The 21126-nt window shown below is 42.5% G+C and overlaps 1 protein-coding gene across 9 annotated transcripts in view; it reads left to right on the forward strand.

Moving 5' to 3' along the window:
• Positions 1-20710, forward strand: part of DUSP16 (dual specificity phosphatase 16) — a 61956-nt gene extending 41246 nt beyond the window's left edge. For all 9 annotated transcript variants that reach the window (XM_056481924.1, XM_056481929.1, XM_056481923.1 and 6 more), the window contains 4 exons: positions 6509-6672; positions 12288-12447; positions 13122-13245; positions 16974-20710. In XM_056481924.1, the coding sequence (XP_056337899.1) occupies positions 6509-6672; positions 12288-12447; positions 13122-13245; positions 16974-18129 (1604 nt within the window). In that variant the 3' untranslated portion in view covers positions 18130-20710. The remainder of the gene's footprint in view (positions 1-6508; positions 6673-12287; positions 12448-13121; positions 13246-16973) is intronic.
• The last annotated feature ends 416 nt before the right edge of the window (positions 20711-21126 follow it).

Raw genomic sequence — 21126 nt, forward strand, 5'->3', positions numbered from 1 at the left:
ACAGCTTTCCTTCCTTATGGCAAGGGAAAAAATCTATACTGCAGCTTTTAGATAAACACATTAATGTTCAACAGGGATGTGACTGGGAAAGAGCACGAAGAGCCTCTGAGGCAAAGCAAACCTAAAACTTCAGGGTTTGTATATTTTGTCTTTGCTATAGTGCTCTTTGATTTATTTTTTTTAGCCTAGTTTTCAGTAACGTTATGTTACTGGCCTGGCACTAATCAGTATTTACAGTAATAAATTCTAAACTGCTGTTTAGAAGAGGAAAAAAAAGGCACAAAAGCTAAATATGAGTTACTCCACTGCATACCTTTGGTGAATACAGGCATTTGGTGAGGCTTAGAATCATAGGGCCTAAATATTATGTTTCAGAGGTAGTTGCAAATTGTCCTGCTTTTTTTATTCTATATTTCCTTTAAAAGGGAAAATTAAATTAAGAAAGGATGGGGGGAAAGGATAGCAATATAATATTTATTAGTATATGGCTATATAAAATTATTAATAATTAGTGCCCTTAATGAAGAAGCAAATTCTTCATTTAGTAAAGGTGGAATTGTCTGTTAAATCCATAAGCTTCAAAGTCTCTTTTTTGCAATGCTGTCCTAGTACATGCATGTAGTCTTTGGTTTTCTGACTCATCACTTGGGTCTCAGACCTCTTCCACTCCCTGCTTTAAAATAATGGCTTTTGATGCTGAATTAACACTGATGTACTGACAGACAATTAGGTCTTGTGGGAAAAGGAAGGAAGTAGCTTCTAGTCTGTTTTCAAAAATTCATTGAAGAAAACCAATTTCTCCCTTTGGCTTTTTCAGAACAGTCAGAATCCAAAGCAGGGGGAAAAGGAGCAGTATCTGATTAGAATGGCACTTCAGAAAAATGCCAAAGTTTGCTCTTTTACCAGTGTGCCTTGTCTGTGGTCTTTTCCAGCAGACTCCATGTGAAAAAAGGGCATCCACTGTCTTACATCTCCATCAGGAGGGATCCTCATGTGCCTCCTGGGTGAGCTGCAGGGCCAGCTAGAGCTGCAGGGATATTGTATTAAACACTTCTTAGGCTTTTCTTAGCCTGGAGTTTTAGGGAAGCCAGCTCTTAGGAGTTGCCATGTTGCCTGTGTCACCCACAAAAATGTTTCAAAAGCTCAAAAATTGGTCAGCTTCAGTAATTCAATGAAAAAAATAATGGAAGTTCTTTTGAGCTGTATGAAATGAGCACTGGTACAGTGTAGAGTCTCAAATTAGTGTTTCTCCCTGAAAAGTTGAGCTGGGAGTGGATTTGCTGGTGTGACCAAGTAGCTCAGGGAGTTCAGACTGGATGTCCACAAGGATGTCCTGTGAGATGGGCACAGGTGGCAGGTGGGATTCCTTGGTTCTGCAACCCCTCAGTTACTTAGATGAAAAACATGTTTATGTAGTCTGAAAGTGGAAAGCTGCTCCTTTGGTCTTTGGAGTTGGTCTCCTTTAGAATTTCATCCTGGTTACCATCTCTTGTCCAGCTGAATCTCCTGTCCCCTCTGCCTTGGCCACACTGCCCAGCTCTGGGGCTCAGAATCAATTGCCAGGGTTCTCCATCGCGCTGTAGCTGGCCAAGCTCACTGCAAACATGTGAAGTGATGTGAACACCTGTTTTCTCACCTTTCTTTCATTCCAAGTTAGGTTTCATGGCTGTATTGACAAAGAAATAGTACAAAATCCTCATGGCACAATGCACTGTCAACTTGTTTCTCCATTTGTAACTTAGGGTTTGTGTATGCATGGAGCTCTCACCTTTGTAGTTTTCTCCATGCTTTCAGTTACACAGAAAAAACAAGTCACACCTAATGGTAAGGTCCCCTCTCTTCATCTTTCTCTTTCCTTGAAGAGCTGTGAAGAAACTCAGAGTTGCACCTCAGCTGTTGCTCTTCAGTTTCACACCCAAATTTAACCTACCTTATTTCTGAAGCAGTCAGATCTCTGCTGCTGTATGTGCTTTGTCAGTGTGCACATTCCCCATTAGCAAGAGCAGCTCTCTCTAGATGATTAAGGATAAAAATTCTGGTGCACATTTCTGCAGACACTTGAGGATGTAAAGGAGCTACAGAATTGGCTATTTCAACAGTAATGTTATGACCAACTATAAAGAGATACTAGGATTGCCTCTTGATTGAATTTTTTTTTCCTATATGTTAAAAATATGTGTAAGTTGAGAGATAGGATGGATGTATGAGGGAGCATCTGTGATCTGTGATGTGAATGAAGAACGATGCTTGCATTTTGAAAATGACATTTTAATAACTGATGCTTCTATTTAACCTTTTTGCTCTTCCCTGGGCCAAATCAGTAATTAGTATGTTCCCTGTGAATTTGCCTTGTCTAATTATGGTCACATCTCTGAATGGTTTGACATCCCATTGAAGGAAATACAAAGACCAGGAGGAAGAAGAGAAACCAGTGTAACATGGAATGAACATAAGAACCTGTTACACCTGTTACAGTGTAATTTAACTGGAAAGGTTTTACTAAATATTGGACAAAAACAATGAAATATGATCTGCACTTCCCAACTTTGTACTAAGTGTTTAAATCAAGACCTTTGGGTTTAGCTGATCTTTCATTTGCAACCCTGCAGAGTGGTTTGCAGAGCTCAGTCTCTGCAGCAGGGCAGCTGGCAGCACTGGAATGCTCCTGCTCTGTTTCCACAGAACACTGAGAAATGAGCTACAGTTACAACTGCTTGTGCTCCTCAGGAGTCATTCTTCCCAATTAATTTATTATTTGTTTTAGTGGTAGTGAAACTAAGTAAGCATAAGGATCTGGATGGATTCCATTCCCTCAGTGAAAGGAAGTTCTTCCCAAATCAACAATATTTCTCTATCATTTGTTGCCTCCTGATCCCATATTCTTTCCCTGCTTCTTCCTGTTTCTAGCAAAGTTAATTGGGGCTTCTGTTTACATAAGGACTTATGCAGTGAATCCATAAGGAAGAATAAACTTTACCACAGAATTTTGCTGAATTTTTTTTCATCCCATTTTCTGGGTTTGGCCCTGTTCTGCTTCCTGTTGGCTGAGAAGGGAGCTGATACTTCTGCTACTAAGCTTCCCTTAGAGATCATACCTTTATGATCCCAGCTGTAGTTAGGGAAGCCTTGATCAAAGGGAAGTCTGTAGTCACCACTTTGCAGAACCATAGCAACAGGGCAATCAAGCAGTTTACTGGATCTTGCCAGATTTCTGCTAATGGATGTGGAGGCTTGTAAGCAAGAAACAATTTGCTGTAAGGACTGGGAGGTGTTGGGTTGTCTGCCACACACAAGGGCTGCAAAACCAGAGAGCTTTTGGCACCTTGACATGGTTTTGTAGAGACATCCTGTTGAATGTCAAGAGAGCTGTTTCATCTCAGCTTACCACTAGGAATACAGAAAACCTGTGTGGTTCAGAGCTATTGAGGAGAGAATGTTTTGGAGTTATTTGTCAGTCATCTATTTCCAAGGCCTGGTGACATTTATCAAAGAATTCAGTAAAACTCTATTAACCCAGTAGCTCTGTTAATGATCTGTGGATTTTTGCTTTCCTTCCCCCCATAGTTTCAACATGCTCTTGCAATTGATTTATGATTCACATGAGGCTGGAGCAGTGGTAGGAGAAAGGGTGTTATTTAGAAACTAGTTCCAGAAGAAAAGTATATTTTCTCTAATTAAAACAAACTGCACAGTGCTGCCAATGGCCCTGTTCCAACTGAGGTAGGTAATGAGATTTAAAGAAAAAAAAATTGCCTTCTTGCAAAGGTCATACCCAAATTATGGAATTTGAAACAAATCCTGTCCCATTTTTCTTTTAGGGCTCAATTTTCTGTTCTGCATTCCTACCTGGAGACTAAATTAATTTTCCAAATGTTTAAGATTTATTTTTTGAAAACTGCTTCATTTACAACAGAAGAGTGCAGGCAGTCTGAGTGCTTAAAACACTTTCCTTATAAGAGGCTCCTCATGTAGACTGGTCACAGAGTTCAGCTTTGGGGTCTCTGAGGAGACACCATCTGTGTTAGAAAATGGAGACATTTGAAATAAATCCCTTTTCTCGATACATCTTTAGGTGCTGAGGGTTTTTTTTAAAAATACATTTCCCTGTCCATTTTAAAAATATACATATTTTTAAGTTAGTGCAAGCAAATAGTGATGAGTACAGTTCTTTTGAACAGAAATAAGTCTCAGTGCCATGACAGCTCAGTGATCATACATGTGCTGTTGTTCCAGACCCCTGATAGTTTGTGGCACTTGAAGAAATTGGTACTTAAGCAGGATGCATATCTGAGTATGTTTTCTTGGTTTGGGATTTGCTTGCTTGTGGGCTTTTAAAGCAATTTTTCCACATGCACTGACCTAGAAAGGTTTTTCATATTGGGAAGTGCCATAAATCAAAGCCAGATTTATTGAAAAGCTACTAACCTTTTGAAAACCTGGTCATAGAGGATGGCAGGGATGACAGCTTAATATTTGAAACAAATCACTGGTTTTGTGCTTTCTCAAGTCAGTTCAGTATAGATACTAACACCAGGTTAAAATATACTCAGAGGAAAGGAGTGCTCACTTGGTGCAGGTAGTATAATGTCAGACTTCAGTGATTTGAGAGTTTTGTGCATGTAATTAATGTAGTAAAGGTACTGAAGCAACATGTTACTAGGAAAGCCTGTGAAGAAAGGAAGAAACATGACTTTGCAAGGATGAATGCCTTAGAGGAAGCATTGAAGCATCTAATCTTGAATCATTTCAGCCTTTATGGAGTCCTGGAATAAAAATAAAGTAAAAGAGTGCTCCTTATGATGACAGAGCATGGGCTCCATCTCCCCAAAATCTAAGGTGTTTTGCACATTACCTTCCTGCTTAATTTTTTGTCACAGGTTTCACACAGAAATGGGACTAATCCCTAGGTAGTTGGGAAGAACCTTTTTTGCTGAACTTTTCCCATGCAGTCTTTTGCACAGATAGCACATATGTAAAATCCTTGCTTGTGCAGCTTCTTTGTAAGGACTTCTCTATTTCCAGCCATGTCAGTGAGAGGATCCACAAAGCAGCCAACAATGCTCCCAGCAAATAAAGGATAAGCAAATGAAACCAAGGCAAATATTTGATTTCCTCTTCTTCACCACCCTTTCAAATAACTGCTTAAATTAAATCTCAGAGGTATATACTGCCTATAAATTCAAGGAATGATTCCTGTAACAGAAAGGAAAACATTAGGCTATACAGAAGAAAATTTATCAAGTATGTGGTATGTGAGAGAATTGTTTTGCAAACTCTTCCTCTCATTCAATGGAACAAGCAGAATCTGTGCTCCTCATGGGCAATGCCTTAGTTTGTCTAACAAAATAGTAAAATTATTTATTTTATTTGTTTGTTTATTTATTTATTCAGGAGACTGAGCAGGAATTGCTTATAAAATGTTTGCTCTAGAATCTGCTTGCTGGCTTTTTTTATTAGGTAAAGTGGGTTATTGCACACTATTTTCTCAGTGTTTCTACATTCACTAATGACACAGATTTTAAAATCAAAAGAATAGGCATAATTCAGGCAATGGTAATGCAAGCCCTGGCAAAACACTACATTAGCTTATTCCTGAGTAATTTTAATTCACATCTTCAAACTGTAATCATAGTGAACATAGCATTTGGCAGATTCAGCACATCAGTGCTTCAATTCCTTGGTGATAAAAAGGTGCTCCATTCTGAACAGGTTATAATTACTCTCCCCTCAGTTAAAACTGTGCTCATCTGGGAGGAAAGAGCTGGGGATTTTCACTGTGCTTTGCAAGTTTTCCCTCTGCTTCACCTCCCCCACTCAACATGGAGAAGCCTTGGCTTGGTGTAGTTTTGAAAAATGAAACTTCTTCCAGTGTCCTGAATGAAATACATTAATTGTGGAGCAGCACACAAAATAGTACTGCAGGTTTTTAATTAGTACTGTAGAATTTCAATTAGTAATATAGGATTTTAAAAGTAAGAATTACTGAGTGCATATTAATGCTTTTACCAAATGGAGTAAATGTGACTTTTTATTAATGAGCTCTCAGTATAAACCTGATATGAGAGAAGGAAGTGTCTAGAAAGCATCTTGCAGGGGTGGAGACTAAAAAGTGTGCCTGCTCATGGGGTGGCGGGTGCTGTCCCTGTTTTTCTGGAAGAGTGGGAAGAAGCATCAAAAACTTCTGAAAAGTGGAGGGAGAGAAAATAAATGTACCAGGCAGAGTGGGAATACATAGCCAGGCCTTGGCTGCTGATGTATGGGCTCCACAGAAAGATTTGTATTTCTTCTCATATTCGAGGGAGCAAAAAATCAAGGATCACTGTGTTTCCCATTTTGTCTGGAGAACCACAAAGCTGACCTAAGGAAAAGGCATGTGTACTGCTTCTCTGCCAAGGTTTTCCTGCTGCCTCTCTGTGCTTCCCCATCTCCCATGCTAAATGCTGCTCTCCCAGAACTGGCAGAGGCATCACCGCATTTGTAGATTAAATACCTGCTCTTCCTCTCATAGGTGGATTTGCTGAGTTCTCCAGCTCTTTCCCTGGTCTCTGTGAAGGAAAATCCACACTCATCCCTACTTGCATTTCTCAACCCTGCCTCCCTGTTTCCAACACTGGCCCAACTAGAATCCTGCCTCATCTCTACCTTGGGTGTCAGCGAGACGTCCTCAACAAGGTAAGCACTGTGGGTGCCATGTGGGTCACTGGAATGAGTGTCTGATCTCCAGGGATCTTCCATCACAGTGCATCCCTGCAGCTCTGAAACGGCACAGGTGGATGCAGGTAATGCACAAGCCATGGAAAGCTGTGGGACAAGCAGAGATCCACACACCACCTAATGAATGTATGGGTCACGTAATATGAAACTTGGGTGTCTTTCTCCTTCGTCCTGGGGCAGGTGAAATGTTAAATTCTTTAGGAGCTTATTGACCAACAGCAAACTACCACATCTGCCATGACAACAGGTCTAGTGCATTCCTGTCACAGCTCTGGCCAGCTTGTTTTGGCAGGTCTTGGAGGCTGACACAATTATATTCATGGTTACAGCAGGACAAAGGAAGATTGTCTGGTTTTGGTATTTCCTTCAAGTGCTAGGAAAAAATAGTATTTAAACACCATGAATTGTATAATAAGGGATTACTGCAAACAAATCTCTGTGCACCTACTGAAATCAGTGGGATTGTTTAAAATGAGCTTTTATGGTGGCATTGCTTTAAGAAACTTTTAGTAATTTAAATTACTAAAAATTAGTAATTTCTGCTCGTAAGGAATACAAAAAAAAAAAAAAATTATATACTTAAAATAGTCATCAAAGTTATCAAATATAGCACTTGTGGGATGCTGGACTTATCAGATGTCTAAGACAGCTTGTCTCAAATTCCAATGGGTCTCTATTCCTGTGTATATCCACAGATGTTTGCTTCCATGAGGAACCAGGTCACCCTGCTTCCAACCTTCAAAGGGAATTTTTATTCCTTGTGCTGCATGTGCCCTCTTGCCTCCCATGCTCTCTGACAGTCCTATTCATTAGTTGAATTCCCAACAGTCTTCATAAGTTGCCATTAAATACATAGATGGGGGAGAGGGAGGGAGTGCTTCACCCTAGAATATTGCCCTAATTATGTGTGAGGCTTATATGTATAGATTTTTTATCCATGTACAAACCTTAAGCTAGGAGCTATCATAAGTAGTCCTGTAACTGGATAAAATTTATGTACTTTGACCATTTTAATTTTCACTGGTTTCTTCTACTTTTGCTCCATCGCAGTCTGGCCGTTAATAGACTATTTTTTGATTTTTCACAATCATTTAAAGAGGATTTTTGACACACAAGCAATCATGTAGAAGGTAATTGTGCTTTAGCAGAAAGCACAGAAATGGAGGATAGTCAGCAGTCATTGCATCTACTTTGTACTTTAAAATCTTCCTTGTCTTTACTGCCAGGTAGCAAGTCAGGCATTCAATCCAGTGATTCACTTATGATGGATGTCAAAGCAGCTTATTACTATTCCTACCACAAAAGTAATTTATAGTCCCCAGACAAAGGACAGCAGGAACTAAGTAATTAAAAAAAACCCTCAGCTGATAAAGTATTAGATGTTTTTATGCTGTTTGTGTCAGAGTGTCTGCAGTCTTGGGGTCGCTTCAGTGTGTGTCAAAGGAAACCCTGCAGCCACAGATACTTTGGAATTAGTGCAAGAGCCCCAGGAGCTGCTCAGATTTGTACTTGTTCACATATTCTTGGGACTGAAAATCAAGGATTACTGTGTTCCCATGCTGTATGGAGAAGCACATAAATGATAGCAGGCCACCTATTCAGGTGCTCAGGAAGTTCTTACCACCTGGTGTGATCCCTGACAGTCAATGTTTTGGAAGTTATTCCATTGGTGAGCTTTTAGATTTCTTACCCATTTTTAGAAGACAAATACAAATCTTTTGATTTCAGATCTATTAATTTTTTGTAGCTTTTCCTGAGTAGCTGCACTAAACTAGACCTGAGTGCCAGTGGCTTACTTACCTCTTACCTACATCTTCAGATTCCATGTTTGCCTCTGAAAAATGCAAAATGGCTTCCATCTTTAATACCAGAAAATACTAAGAAGCTGAGGGAACAAATTAGACTTTCTACCTCTTAGAAGGCACTTGATGTTTTCCCCAATACCAGAAACTCCCAGTTTCTTGGGTTTAATCAGTTTCTGGATTTAACTAAAAGTTAGTGGTAGCCACACACTGGCACATTAGAAACACAAATAATGGATCTCTGCTGCTCCTCCTGCAACATGCCTGGCTTCTGGGAAGCCTAGATCCTGCACAGGGGCACTGGGGAGAGCAGGGAGGATGGCTGACTACACTCATTGCTCAGAAACACATGGCAAGAAATCTGGGAAGTAAAGAACATTGGAAAGCAGAGGGCCAGAAACAAAAAAAATAGCAGGGACAAGTAGCAAAGTTCTGTCTCTGTTAGGACAGTCCAGGAGCTGGTAAGTGGCTACATTTGCATGCTCTGGTTTAATGGCCTTGCTGGGGCTACTTGGGACAGAAAGTCAACTTTCTGCTAAGATTAAAATAGCTCTTTCCTATTAAAATCCAGATTTAAAAAAAAAAAAATGCTGGAAAATTCTAATAAGATTCCACAAATTTAAGATGTAGTTGTATACTGACCTTATTTTTGCCTTCAAGTGCTGCAAGTTCTCATGATTCCTTCCATTCACTAGACATACCAAGTTCTCTGAAATTAAATCATCTCAAAAATATCTGCAAGAAACTCCTAATCAGCATTACTGTTCAATCTGATGCATCAAAGATGTGAGTTGTCATCGTGTTCATCAAGATTTTCAGAATCTTTATAAGCTTATCTCTGAGTGCCTGAGTAGTGAAATGCTTCTGTTTTTGCAGAACAATCTGTATTCATGACCTTTTCAGAATACTAATGCTATTTACCATTAATACCTCTGCTTAAATGCTTTATTTAGAAAAGATACACAGCCACAAATGCTTGGTTTCTGTCCTTCAGCAAAACTAATGATTAATTCAGGAAAGTCTTAGGAGAATTTTAATACTTTTTGCAGATTTCTTTCTAAATGCTTAATTCTGAAAACATTCATATTTTTTGCAGTGTTGAAATGCTACAAACCCCCTAAGAATTCTAAGAGAAAAGTTTGCTTGTTTTGGGTCTCAGTGTGCTACATCGTGGTTGTTTTCCTGTGATAGATTGGTGGCATTGCAAGACAGTATTTACTTTTACAGAAGGTCTTCCTTGCTCTTTGTGAAAGACAGGAAAATTGCATTTTAACCTACATAGAAGTGACAGTGTTCTTTCTGAAAGTCAGTGTGACAGAAAGCAATCTGTAGTGTGGTTATGGGCCTGAAGGAGCTTCCTACTTGCACCTCATGGCTTGTACCAACATTTAAAATGTAAAACTTTCTCCCTTCCCACTTGCATAACTATTCTTTTCTTCTAGACCTGGATTTTATTTCCTGGAACAAAATAACATTTTAAGGTGCTATTAATTTTCAGATTAAACAAGTCATAAAATGTAAATAAGCTAACAAAAGAGCATTTACCTTCTTTTCACAGAGTTGTTAGTATTAGGATTTCTGGATCTTCCTCCCATCGTAATTCACTTTTTCCTCTTGGGTGCCTCACAATGAAGGCACTGTTATGGTTATTACACTGGAGCATGTCACTGTGGGAATGATTGATTCTTCAGAACAGAAGGAAGCATAACTTCTTTCTTTAGCCTCAGTCTGAAAGACAAGCACTAATATTTTGGGGTGGTTTTCTTGGCTTGTAGATTTCGGACTTGGCGTCTGCAGCCTTCTTGTTCCATTTGGATAATCAATCTCACATAAAAAACCTGGCATAACTGTGCAGTGATGGCTGGACTGTGCAGCCCATTTGCTGATGAGAAGCTGAGCTATACTGGGAGTGTGACCCAGGAAATTAGAAAGGCAAGAAACACTAAGGCTGAGAACTTACCTTGACACATACAGCCCTTTTCCTTTCTTCTTTGTTTTTATTTTGACCATTGCTGCAAATAATATTTCTGATGATTTGCCTTGCAAGGAATTATCTATCTCCTTTTCCTCTTGGATGGGTGTGTTCATGACATAATGCATGTCCATTGGTTTAATGTGCCCACACCTCCAGCCTCTGAATGTGCTGATGTGAGGGACTTTGGATGAGAGGTTGGAGGAGCAGCTCATTTTGCTCCAGGCAACAAAAATCAGCTCCCTAGCAGAAATCCACGTAAATTCCCTGTTCTCAACCACTATTGGCTCGACTATGTGCACTTCCCTCTGAAAGTGACTGATGTAGATTCCCTTCTCCCCTGTAGCTCTTGGTTCTCACTCAGCATTTAATTTATACTTGGATACCCCTGTGTGTGTGTTCATGCCATGCCATGCCTGTGGGGTACCTGTGCTCACCATCACATGTTAGTTACACTGCTCTGTCTGAACAAGATAGACTTCTGGCTCTTCTGCTAAATAAGCATATCCCTGTTTTCCTCACTAAAAGATCTCTATGCTTGCAGAAAGAATTTGGGGAAGAATCAACCATTTGACTTAGTGACTATTTTAATACTGGTAGGCCTGCAGTTGAAATCAGCAGTGTAAGAATTTCTTCATGCTGCTGCTCCTATAGATTGACAAACTTTATTATATATCTGCTATGAAAGCAAAAGGATTAAAACCAGAATTTTTTAAAATGTTTATTTTGAGATAAGAGTTTCCATAGAAATCTAGCCAAAAGCTTCCCAGTATTTATGTTCAGTGGAAGTAGTGTCCAAGCCTAGTATTCCATGTCACTTATTGCCAGATCCTCTCTGAACCATGGCAGTTTGATAAGCATTACTCTAACATGCTAAATTGCTTTTCTGTGTCAATATGCTTCCTTGGAGGGGACTGGATGGTTTGTGGTGGAGCCACTCTACTTTTCCAGTACTTCTTCCCCATGTTTTTGCACTAAGGTGCCCACTGCATCACAAACTACTTTGTACAACTCTAAATACCATGCATACGGCGATATGCAGAAAACATGTGCCTCTCTTTTATTTCAGTCATGAAAAACTGATTTATTTAAAAGCCCAGTTGACTCTTAAATGTACACTGAGTGTCTTTGCTTGTTCCTGTGACATTTCTCTGAGAGGTAAGAGGCCTAGAGACTGAAAACTGAAATTGTACATCACAGAGCAAGACTTCTGTAAAATGCCACTCAGTGCTGTGTGGAAATGGTTTAATCCAAGATCTTCATCTCTTTCCTTGAGGCTTTGAGAAAGTTTTGCACATTCCCTTAGAAACAAGAAACTCTTGGACTTGGGAGGTGACTGCAGGAGGCATCCATTTCATTTCCTATTTCCCACCAATATCTGTGATGGGGCAATTTCAGTCCTAGATATGTGATCTGGAAAACACATATTCAGGTCAGCAAACTGCATGTGGGAAGTGTTTGTTGTCAGCTTGCGTGCTGAGAATTTAAACCAAAGTAGCAAAAAGTTCATTCTCTTGGAAGAGATACTTCAGAGTAGCAGAAGGTATTCTACCATTACTTCTGTTCTTTGTTAACTTTGTTATTATGGGATTTGCAGTCCATATGTTACTTGGACGCACTGGATGTCTCATTAGAAGTTGTTAAAATAATTCAAAGCTGAGGAGTTGTCTTTTTCCTAGAAGACTGTCCCTTACACAGCCAGAGCAATTCCAACACAAATTTCAGTTTGGTCTTTGCCTTTGTAATGTGCCAAAGGTACCATTTGACTACTCTAGGCTTAATCTTCCTCTCTTTCCTAGGAGCTGATGCAGCAGAACGACATTGGCTACGTCCTGAATGCCAGCAATACTTGTCCAAAGCCTGATTTTATTCCAGAATCCCATTTTCTTAGAGTTCCTGTGAATGACAGCTTTTGTGAGAAAATTTTGCCTTGGTTGGATAAATCAGTTGATTTTATAGGTGAGTAGAAAATTCTCTCTCTCAAACAGTGTTTGGTTGCTCTGTGTGCTGTTTTGGCTAGAGAAGCCCTGAGTGCTTTCTGGGTAGTGTGAAAATACCCTCAGGATCTATGGACATGATCAGCATCACTTCATAAGCACAGGAGCAAAAAGTGGGGAGATTCTGCCACTGCATGTTCCAGCATTACAGAATAAAGACACTTCAGAGCTGCTTTCAGGCAGCCTGGTAGATGCCTGATGTATGTCTGCAGAGAACAGATTAGAAATTAATCAGAAATTAGAAATACACCTTCTGTCTTTACCTTTGAGAAGTGAACTAGCCAGATTTTAACTGGCCAAATTGTTCCATTGTGAATACTTGCTTTTTGCTTGTATATAGAATGAGAATCACCTTTCCCAGACAGCCAAATAGGGCTGTTTATGTGTACATTAAAATGAGCTATGCTGTGACTGCAGGGTGTTTCCTGTGTGTCGTCATACTTTTTCTATACTCAATGCTATTACACAGTGCTGGGGAAAATACGTGAGTTTTGTTTCAAGCTTCCTTGAGATTTGCCATTAGCAGTTCACTTGGAAGCTTTGAATAATTTTCAGTAACACTGCTTTCTTTGCAAACTTTTCATCCTGGTATGATGCTGCTGAGTTTTACAGTTGCCAATTTCTTTTGCCATGTAGAAAAAGCAAAAGCATCCAATGGCCATGTGTTGGTGCACTGTTTAGCTGGGATATCTCGCTCTGCCACAATTGCCATTGCATACATCATGAAAAGAATGGATATGTCCTTGGATGAAGCTTACAGGTAGGAACAAATCTTCCCTTCCTACTAACTCTTGTGCCTGTTGCCCTGTTTTTAGGTTGGATGATAAAAGGTTCTATGACCAAGGGCAGAAGCAGACATTTTCACTGGCATTGGGTTTAAGCATAGGTTTCCTCCAGAAACAAATTAATGGTACTGAATAGATATAGCACAGCTAATATGAATTGCCCACTGCAGAATGGTCTTTGATCCAAGCAGGTAAATACATGGAATGTAAACTGCCTATTCAGTATATGTGTCTTGTCTTGCTTCTGGCCAGGACAGGGTTAATTTTTGCAGTAGCCAGGAGAGGCATGGCCAGGACATGGAGGTTACTCTGTGCCACCTCCAGTCACCCCTGGGAGCAGGGGAAGGGTCCCTTCTGGGGCAGAGTCTCATACCGTCTGTCATTACTATGGTGCTGTTACTGTTCATTTTCTTATCTCATCGCTGTTTCCAGTGAATTGTTCTTATCTCAACCCATGATCTTTGCCTTTTGTGCCTCCACTTCTCCTCTCCATCCTGCTGCAGAGGAGCAGTGCATGGTTTGGGAGTGTTTTGGTGGGAGCACCATTCCTGAGCCACAGCTGCATGTACAAACACACAGAGCTACAGCACACATGTAGCAGCATCTTGTGAGCCACAGGGACAGCAGAATGGTCAGGGCTGAAGAGAGAACTGAGGGTCTTTAGAGCCACACTTAGGACAAATGCTGGGCTGGATCTGTCTCCTGCAGTTTGGTGTCTGGTAGTGCTCACAAAGAACTGCCTGTGAAAGCGAACTGCAAGTGAAATGCCCAGGAATGGAGAAAACTTCTTTGTTGCTCTTGAAGTCAACCAAAAACTGTGGGAGAAAGTATTTTGAAGTGTCACTTCATTTGGCATTTGGTAATATTTGTGGAGACCCCTTCCCTTTCCTTCTTTACAGATCCCATTTTTTCTTTTCTTGGATTGTGAACACTTTCCTACCTGCTAGGTGTCTTGATTGCCATTCACCATGACTTCTGTATTTAATTTAACCAACTGCTTTGTTGTGTTGTACAGAAAATGATGGTTTTATTTTTGATGGGCTCCCTGGCACAGCTGGTGCATCACTGTAAGTTGTGCAGAATCAATTTGAGTAATTGCTCTAGAGCAGGGGGGGAGGAGCCCCTTTGGAATGACCTGTGTGTTTGTTACCACCATCCCTAAAAAACAGGGATGAGGACAGAGAGATGAACACTGGATATTGCCATGTGGAGCATGATTTCCACAGAAACTTTTCTTCTAAGCTGTTGTTATGCAGTGAAAAAACTGCATGTAAAAGGTGCCTGAGCTATAGCTTTCTCCTGCTGTGTTTGGACCCTTCCCACATTTCCTTACTAGAGCCTGCTGGTAGCTTGGTGTTGTGCAGGAATTTCCACATGGAACAGGTTTGGTTAAGAAGCTAAAAGCTCAGTTTTTCAGGCACAGCTAACAGGCATGAATTATAGTGGATGTGGATAGATACTGTGCAAGGTGTGATCTCAGTGAGAAAACCTGCCTTGTCTCAGACTATAGAGGCTGAGGGCAGAGCTGTAGGGAATTAAACACTTCTAAAATGCATACACTTCCAGGGAGCTTCTAAATTTGTCCATGAAATCTCTGCATTAAATTCTAGTTTGTGTCTTAAGCAAAAGCATGAACAGAGTGTGAAGGATTAATCTCACTAATTCTTTTCTCTTAGCAGTGACCAACTGCTGTGAAATTTAGATTATATTTTGTCATATTTTCTTTGATATGGCTCAGGGAGAATCATCTGCAGAACATTTCACTCCTTGGTTTGGGATCTCTTGTTGGTCAAGCTTAAAGGAAAAATACTTTTCTTTGAATTAGTGGAAGTCATTAGATAAAATATTTGTCTGAGACTAATAAAAAATAAAAAGGTGATACTATTACTTGAGGTCAAATTTGAAAAAATTAAGTTTTAATATATTTTGTATAATGGACTACTTAACAGAAATAATTAAACATTATATATGTTTTCCAATTGGAAAAAATAGTGTGTATTTTGAGATGAAAAAGCTTGCAAAGGTTTAAAACTTCCTACTCTTTTCATTTTTAAAAATTCTAGTTTTAAATTTGAGACTGCCCAGTATTTTGGAGAGAGAGAGGAGAAAGTGGAGATGAGGAAAAAGTGGAAAGAACAGAGTGTTGGAGAGGCTACCAGAACACAGGCAAAAAGGACCTTGCTTTAAGTAACTAACCCAAGTACAACTAACTTTGACTGGAAAAAAGAAACAAAGACTATGAATTCCTGGGAGCAAATTCTAAAAACCTTCACATCAAGTGCTAAGAGCACAAACTACAGAATTTCTCCAGAGAAAACTCACTAGATTTCTCAATTTGCCAGTGTTACACTTCCTGGTGGAAGTTTCCACTATCAACCTGTGCAATCTGATATTCCAGGTCATAGTGTCAGCTTGACTACTCCTAGTGTTGTTTGTTCTCTGGCAAATAAAAAAAAATAGTAATAAAAAATGCAAGTTTTGATGGTTTTCATGTGCTAGCATGTACACACATACACAAGTACACCTTTCCATTTTTCTCACAGTGCTTTTAATGACTGCACACTCATCTTCTGTACACTTCCCCAGACAGGTTTTATTGTAATAGTATTTAATTTTCCTGGTGACACATTATATGTGTGTTTGTACTAGATTTAGCTCCTCAAGGTTTCTTCCCTTGTTAATTCTCTTGTCACCTGGTTAATCATAGTTCCAAGAAGGTTTCTTAAAAAAAAAAAAAGAAAAACCAAAACTGGAGGAGGAGGGATTTGGACAACTCTGTTTTGCAGCCTGTTAAAAGCAAAGTACTTATTTATCTGTATTGCAAATCAGAAAGGTAGGAAATATGTATTTATATTTACCTTGGAAATAAATAATGTGATACATGTGATACAAGTCTTTTGTGCATCCTGGTTCAGCAAAACTACCATTCCAATTGAGTGGATTGGCACACATGTGTTAGCCAGGCTGCTTCCTCCAGCACCCTGACATTGCCAAATCTCTGGAGGAGCTCACCAATCTTGTTTCCCTGTACTACTGAACACCTGCCGGGCTTTCAGTGAGGGTTTTTGTTTGATGCTGCATTTGCACCTTTCTAGTTTTGGCCATCCCATCAGTGGGCAATAACAGCATGGGGTAGAAATTGCTGGCACTAGCTGGACAAGGTCAGAATGTACAGGGGCTCTGTCTTGCCTGACAGTGACAAACAGGGTAGGCAGTGCAGCAGTGACATGAGAGAGGTGACAGGAAGATGCGATGTCACTGGAATGGTGTCATTGGGGAAGGTGTCTGCTCTCTGTAGCACATGGGAAGTGGTCTCTTGGCTAAAGCTCAAGTGCTGTTCATGCAAAACTCCAGTTCTTTACTCTGGTCAGAAACCAAGGTAGCAAAGATCCCAGTGATGAAGTAAATAAGGAAAATTACTCACTTGACTCACTTGTGGACATCATGAAGTGTTAAAATGTTTCCTTCCCCCCACACTTCTTAGCCACCTTGAAACTATAGAGACAATTGAGAGCATGCAGCAAGCATTATTTTGCTTTAAACTGCTTTTTTTAACTCCATCCTCAAGCTACTTATGCTTGATTGAACCCTAGTCCAAGTTAAGAATAGGCCGTAGACATTCGCAACACTCACTTCAGGGTTATCTCACCCCTGAGCAGCAGGCTCTTGAAATAATTCTTGGTTTGTTTATCCCTCTTACCAGATTTGTGAAAGAAAAGCGACCAACCATTTCTCCCAACTTCAACTTCCTGGGCCAGCTTTTGGACTTCGAGAAGAAGATCAAGACCCAGAGCGCTCAGCCGGGCCACATCAGCAAGCTGAAGCTGCTGCACCTGGAGAAGGGCAGCGAGCAGGGGCCGGCGCTGGAGGGGGGCCCGGGCGGCCTGTCCGGCAGCCAGCTCTGCCCCTGCGCCCAAGGAGAGCTGCGGGAGCCCGGGGCCGCCGACGGGCACCCGGCCCCGCCGGAGGACGGCCCGCTGCTGCAGGGCATCAACGGGCTGCACGTCTCCCTGCAGGACAAGGTGGAAGACAGCAAGCGCCTGAAGAGCTCCTTTTCCTTGGATATCAAATCCGTGTCCTACTCGGCGAGCAGCAGCTGCGTGAGCGCCTCGGTGCAGGGCTTCGCCTCCTCCGAGGACACGCTGGAGTACTACAAGCACGCGGCCGGGCTGGAGAGCAGCAGCAAGCTGTGCCAGTTCTCGCCCGTGCAGGAGGTGTCGGAGCAGAGCCCCGAGAGCAGCCCCGACAAGGAGGAGGCGGCGCGGCCGCAGGAGGCGCCGGGCCCGCGGCCGCCGGACAGCGCGGCCTCACGGCCACACGCGGGCCGGGCCGGCGGCAGCGCGGCCGCGCCTCGGCCGCTGCTGTACCCGCTGCACCGCAGCGGCAGCGTGGAGGACACCTGCAGAACGGGCTTCGTCTTCGGGCTCTCCAGCAGCCAGCAGCACCTGGCCAAGTCCGCCGCGGGGCTGGGCCTCAAGGGCTGGCACTCGGACATCCTGGCCCCGCAGCCCTCGTCCCTCGCCAACAGCTGGTATTTCGCCGCCGAGTCCTCGCATTTCTACTCGGCCTCGGCGGTGTTCGGGGGCGGCGCGGCGTTCCCCGCCTACAGCTGCAGCCAGCTGCCGTCGGGCGGCGAGCAGCCCAGCGCCGTGCGCCGCCGGCCGCGCCAGCCCGACCGCGGCGACTCGCGGCGCAGCTGGCACGAGGAGAGCTCCTTCGAGAAGCAGTTCAAGCGCAGGAGCTGCCAGATGGAGTTCGGGGACAGCATCCTGGCGGACAACAGATCCAGAGAGGAACTGGGCAAAGTAGGCAGTCAGTCGAGTTTTTCAGGCAGCATGGAAATCATTGAAGTGTCCTGAGGGGCGGAGGAGGCTCGTGTGACTGTGGCAGAGCTGCTTTCCCTTCCAGGCCGCTCCCCCAGCGTGTGAGAGGTCCCCGTAAATCTGAAACTTTGGGTAAAAAGGTGGGGGGAGGGAAGGAACGGAGGCTTTGCTGTGAGCCAGGGAAAGGTTGGTACTGCAGGGAAGTGACCATGGCCTCTGCCCGAGGAGACCAGGTGTGCTGCTGGGCTTTCCTCCTCCCCTCCCCGGGAGAAGGGCAGAACATTTCACAGACCTTTCCCTGTCAGAGAAGCAATTCCATGCAATGGATTGCACATCCTTTCGGTGGCTTTTAAGAAGGAAGCTCTCTCGGTGTCAAACCCTTACTGTGGTTCCGCTGAACCACACTCCTGCCTGTCAGAACTGGTTTTGTTCTCCCCTCCCCACACCCCACGTCTTCACCAGTGCACCTTAGCCCTGACACTGAGCCAACCTCTGGAGGGAGACCTTTTTCCTGTATGAAAGGGAGACTGGGAGCGATTCCAAAGGCCATAGGGACCGGTTACAGCAAGGCTGGTCTGAACACTCTGTTCAGACAAATGTAAATACTGGTGTAACTATTGTTCTAATGGATAGGCTTTAGGTGATTCGCTAGAGAGCTGCTTCAGAGAAAAAAAAAAAAAATAAAAAACCAGTACCTCAAAAATACACAAAATAAACTAGGGCTTTATGGCTGCCACATGCTGGTAGTCAGTTCATAAGCAATGTGAACAAGTAATGACTGGCCATGTTTGGTTGTTTTTTTTTTTAAAGCTGTCTACGCACAAGTGTTTCAGTTGGCTCAGCAGCAATTCTTAAAAGAAGATGAATGAACCATACTTAGGACTGTTTCCCCTAGTTTTTTGATACAGTATTTGTATTTTTGATATTAAGCTGACTTCTGGGAGAGGGATAGTTGCTTTGGTTTCTAAGCTATGAAGAGTGGTTGATAGGTACAGTTACATGCAAGGGAAGTGACAAGCGGTCACAAAACTTTTTTTGCCCATTAACAATTCAATTGCTGAAAAACAGTTCAAATGTTTGGAGTTTCTTTAAGGTAAAAATGAGCTGGGGTGGGCTTTTGTCCTTAACTGAGCAGATCCAGGGCGGAACTGCAGATGCTCAAGGCTGTACCATGTCCTCACCCTCAGCACCCCAGGGTTGACACCTCCAGCTCGAGGTGTCACAGCCCTGGTTTCACGAGTTATGAGGCACAGCCTTTCTGTTTTTAACAGCGACCCAGCTGCTTCCCCTCCCACCTTGGCTGCTGCTCACCTTGAGCTGTGTGTGCACGTTGCCATGAGAGGTTTATGGTCAGCAAGGGGTGGTACCAGAACCACTGTGTAAAGCTGCATCCTTCCTGCCCCCAGGGCCTTCCCCAGCACCCCCCAGAGCACGTGTGTTGAGGGGAAACTATATTGTTTTGTCCCATTTCAGTGCAGGCAGCTGAAAATTGTAGTAACAAATAATTAACCCTGGCCAACAGCTTTAAAAAAAAAATTTGTCAGCAGCAAACTGAAGCCCTAATTCAAATCAGCAGCTTGGGTTATGTTTGGGGTTTTTTTACTGTAAGTTTAGCTAGTTTGTGACTCAAATCTCAGGTTTTACTATATTGAAAAGTGCAGAAGATTTTTGTCATTGTTTTGTTTTGTGGCTAGGATGTGACTAATTTCCTACAATGGACCGTTGAAAATAGCACTGAAAGCTACAGCATTGATTAACTTGATCCTAAAAAGTGCAAAAGGCACAGAGAGAGGAGGCACCAGGAGTCACTGAGCCCAGAGGCTCTTTGTGCTGCATGTGCAAGAGGCTGGACAAAGGGCCTGGGCAAGGGAGAGGCTGACATCACCCTGGACACTGTGTCAGGTGCTGGCTGTTCATTGAACGTGCTGCCACTTGTCTCTGTTTACATCTCCAGTGGAAGTGATTACATCACAGCTATTTTCAGCTGTGTGTGTATTTGCCTGTGTAAACAGTTGAACAGGGCTCCTCTCTGCCACATTTCAGGAAAAGCCCGTGGCTTTGATTTAAACCAGTTCATGGGAGTTAACACATATCAGTCCCTTGAGGCAAACACAGATTCTTCCTCTTTTGTGCTCCTTGAGACATGTGTGTTCTCCCCTTCTTTGTATGTTTGGGGTTGGTTTGGTTGATCGCCTTCTGAGAACTGAAATCTGGTCTTGTGGCTCCTCGTGATTCCCAGTGTGTTCTGGATGAATCCAAGGTGTAGGCTCAGTACTTACAGGGGGCAGGTTCCCACAGAAGGAAGCCTTAACCCCATGTCCTGCACAGGGTGCTGTCCTTGCTCACACCTGAACTAGAGTTCTGTCCCTGAGCAATACTGGAAATGGTTTGCAGAAGTCTGGAAAGCAAAGTGGAGGATGTGAGAGGGAAAAATGTGTACATGTTCAATATGAATATAATGTATGGTATTTGGTGTGTGGCATACTTGGCATGTTTGGTGTATGGCAAGCTGGTGAAATGGTTCAGAGAGATGTGAGTTTCTCATCTTGGTGTGTCATGAGCATTACCTGTATGTTATGATGAAATAAAATCAGAAATGGTACCTGTTTATACAGAAGGCTGAGGAAGTAGTTGTGGAGTGTTTTACCTGCAGCAGGACCTGCTCCCCCCAGTACCCAGGCCTTGTCCTTTATGGAGCACCCCCTTCCCTGCAGGTGTGTTCATGAATGACAGGGCTGGAGCAGCTTTAGACAATTCTCACAAGCAGTGGTGATTTTCCAGCACCAGTAACTATTTAGGCCTCTTACCAGTCCCTGATTATCCCCCTTCTTCTCCTCCACTGATGAGCAGCAGTGGCAGTTGTCTGCACGAGCACCTTCCACTGTCTAATCCAGGTGTGAGTAACCTGTTCCTCAGGCAGCTGGAGTGGTCTTGGTGAAGCATTTCAAATTGTTGAAGTTACCCAGAACAAACCCCATGCTTTTTTCTTGCCTCCCTCCCATACTACTTATTTGACAAATAATGTAATTACTT

Source organism: Oenanthe melanoleuca, chromosome 1A (genome assembly GCF_029582105.1).
Source record: "Oenanthe melanoleuca isolate GR-GAL-2019-014 chromosome 1A, OMel1.0, whole genome shotgun sequence".
NCBI lineage: Eukaryota > Metazoa > Chordata > Aves > Passeriformes > Muscicapidae > Oenanthe > Oenanthe melanoleuca.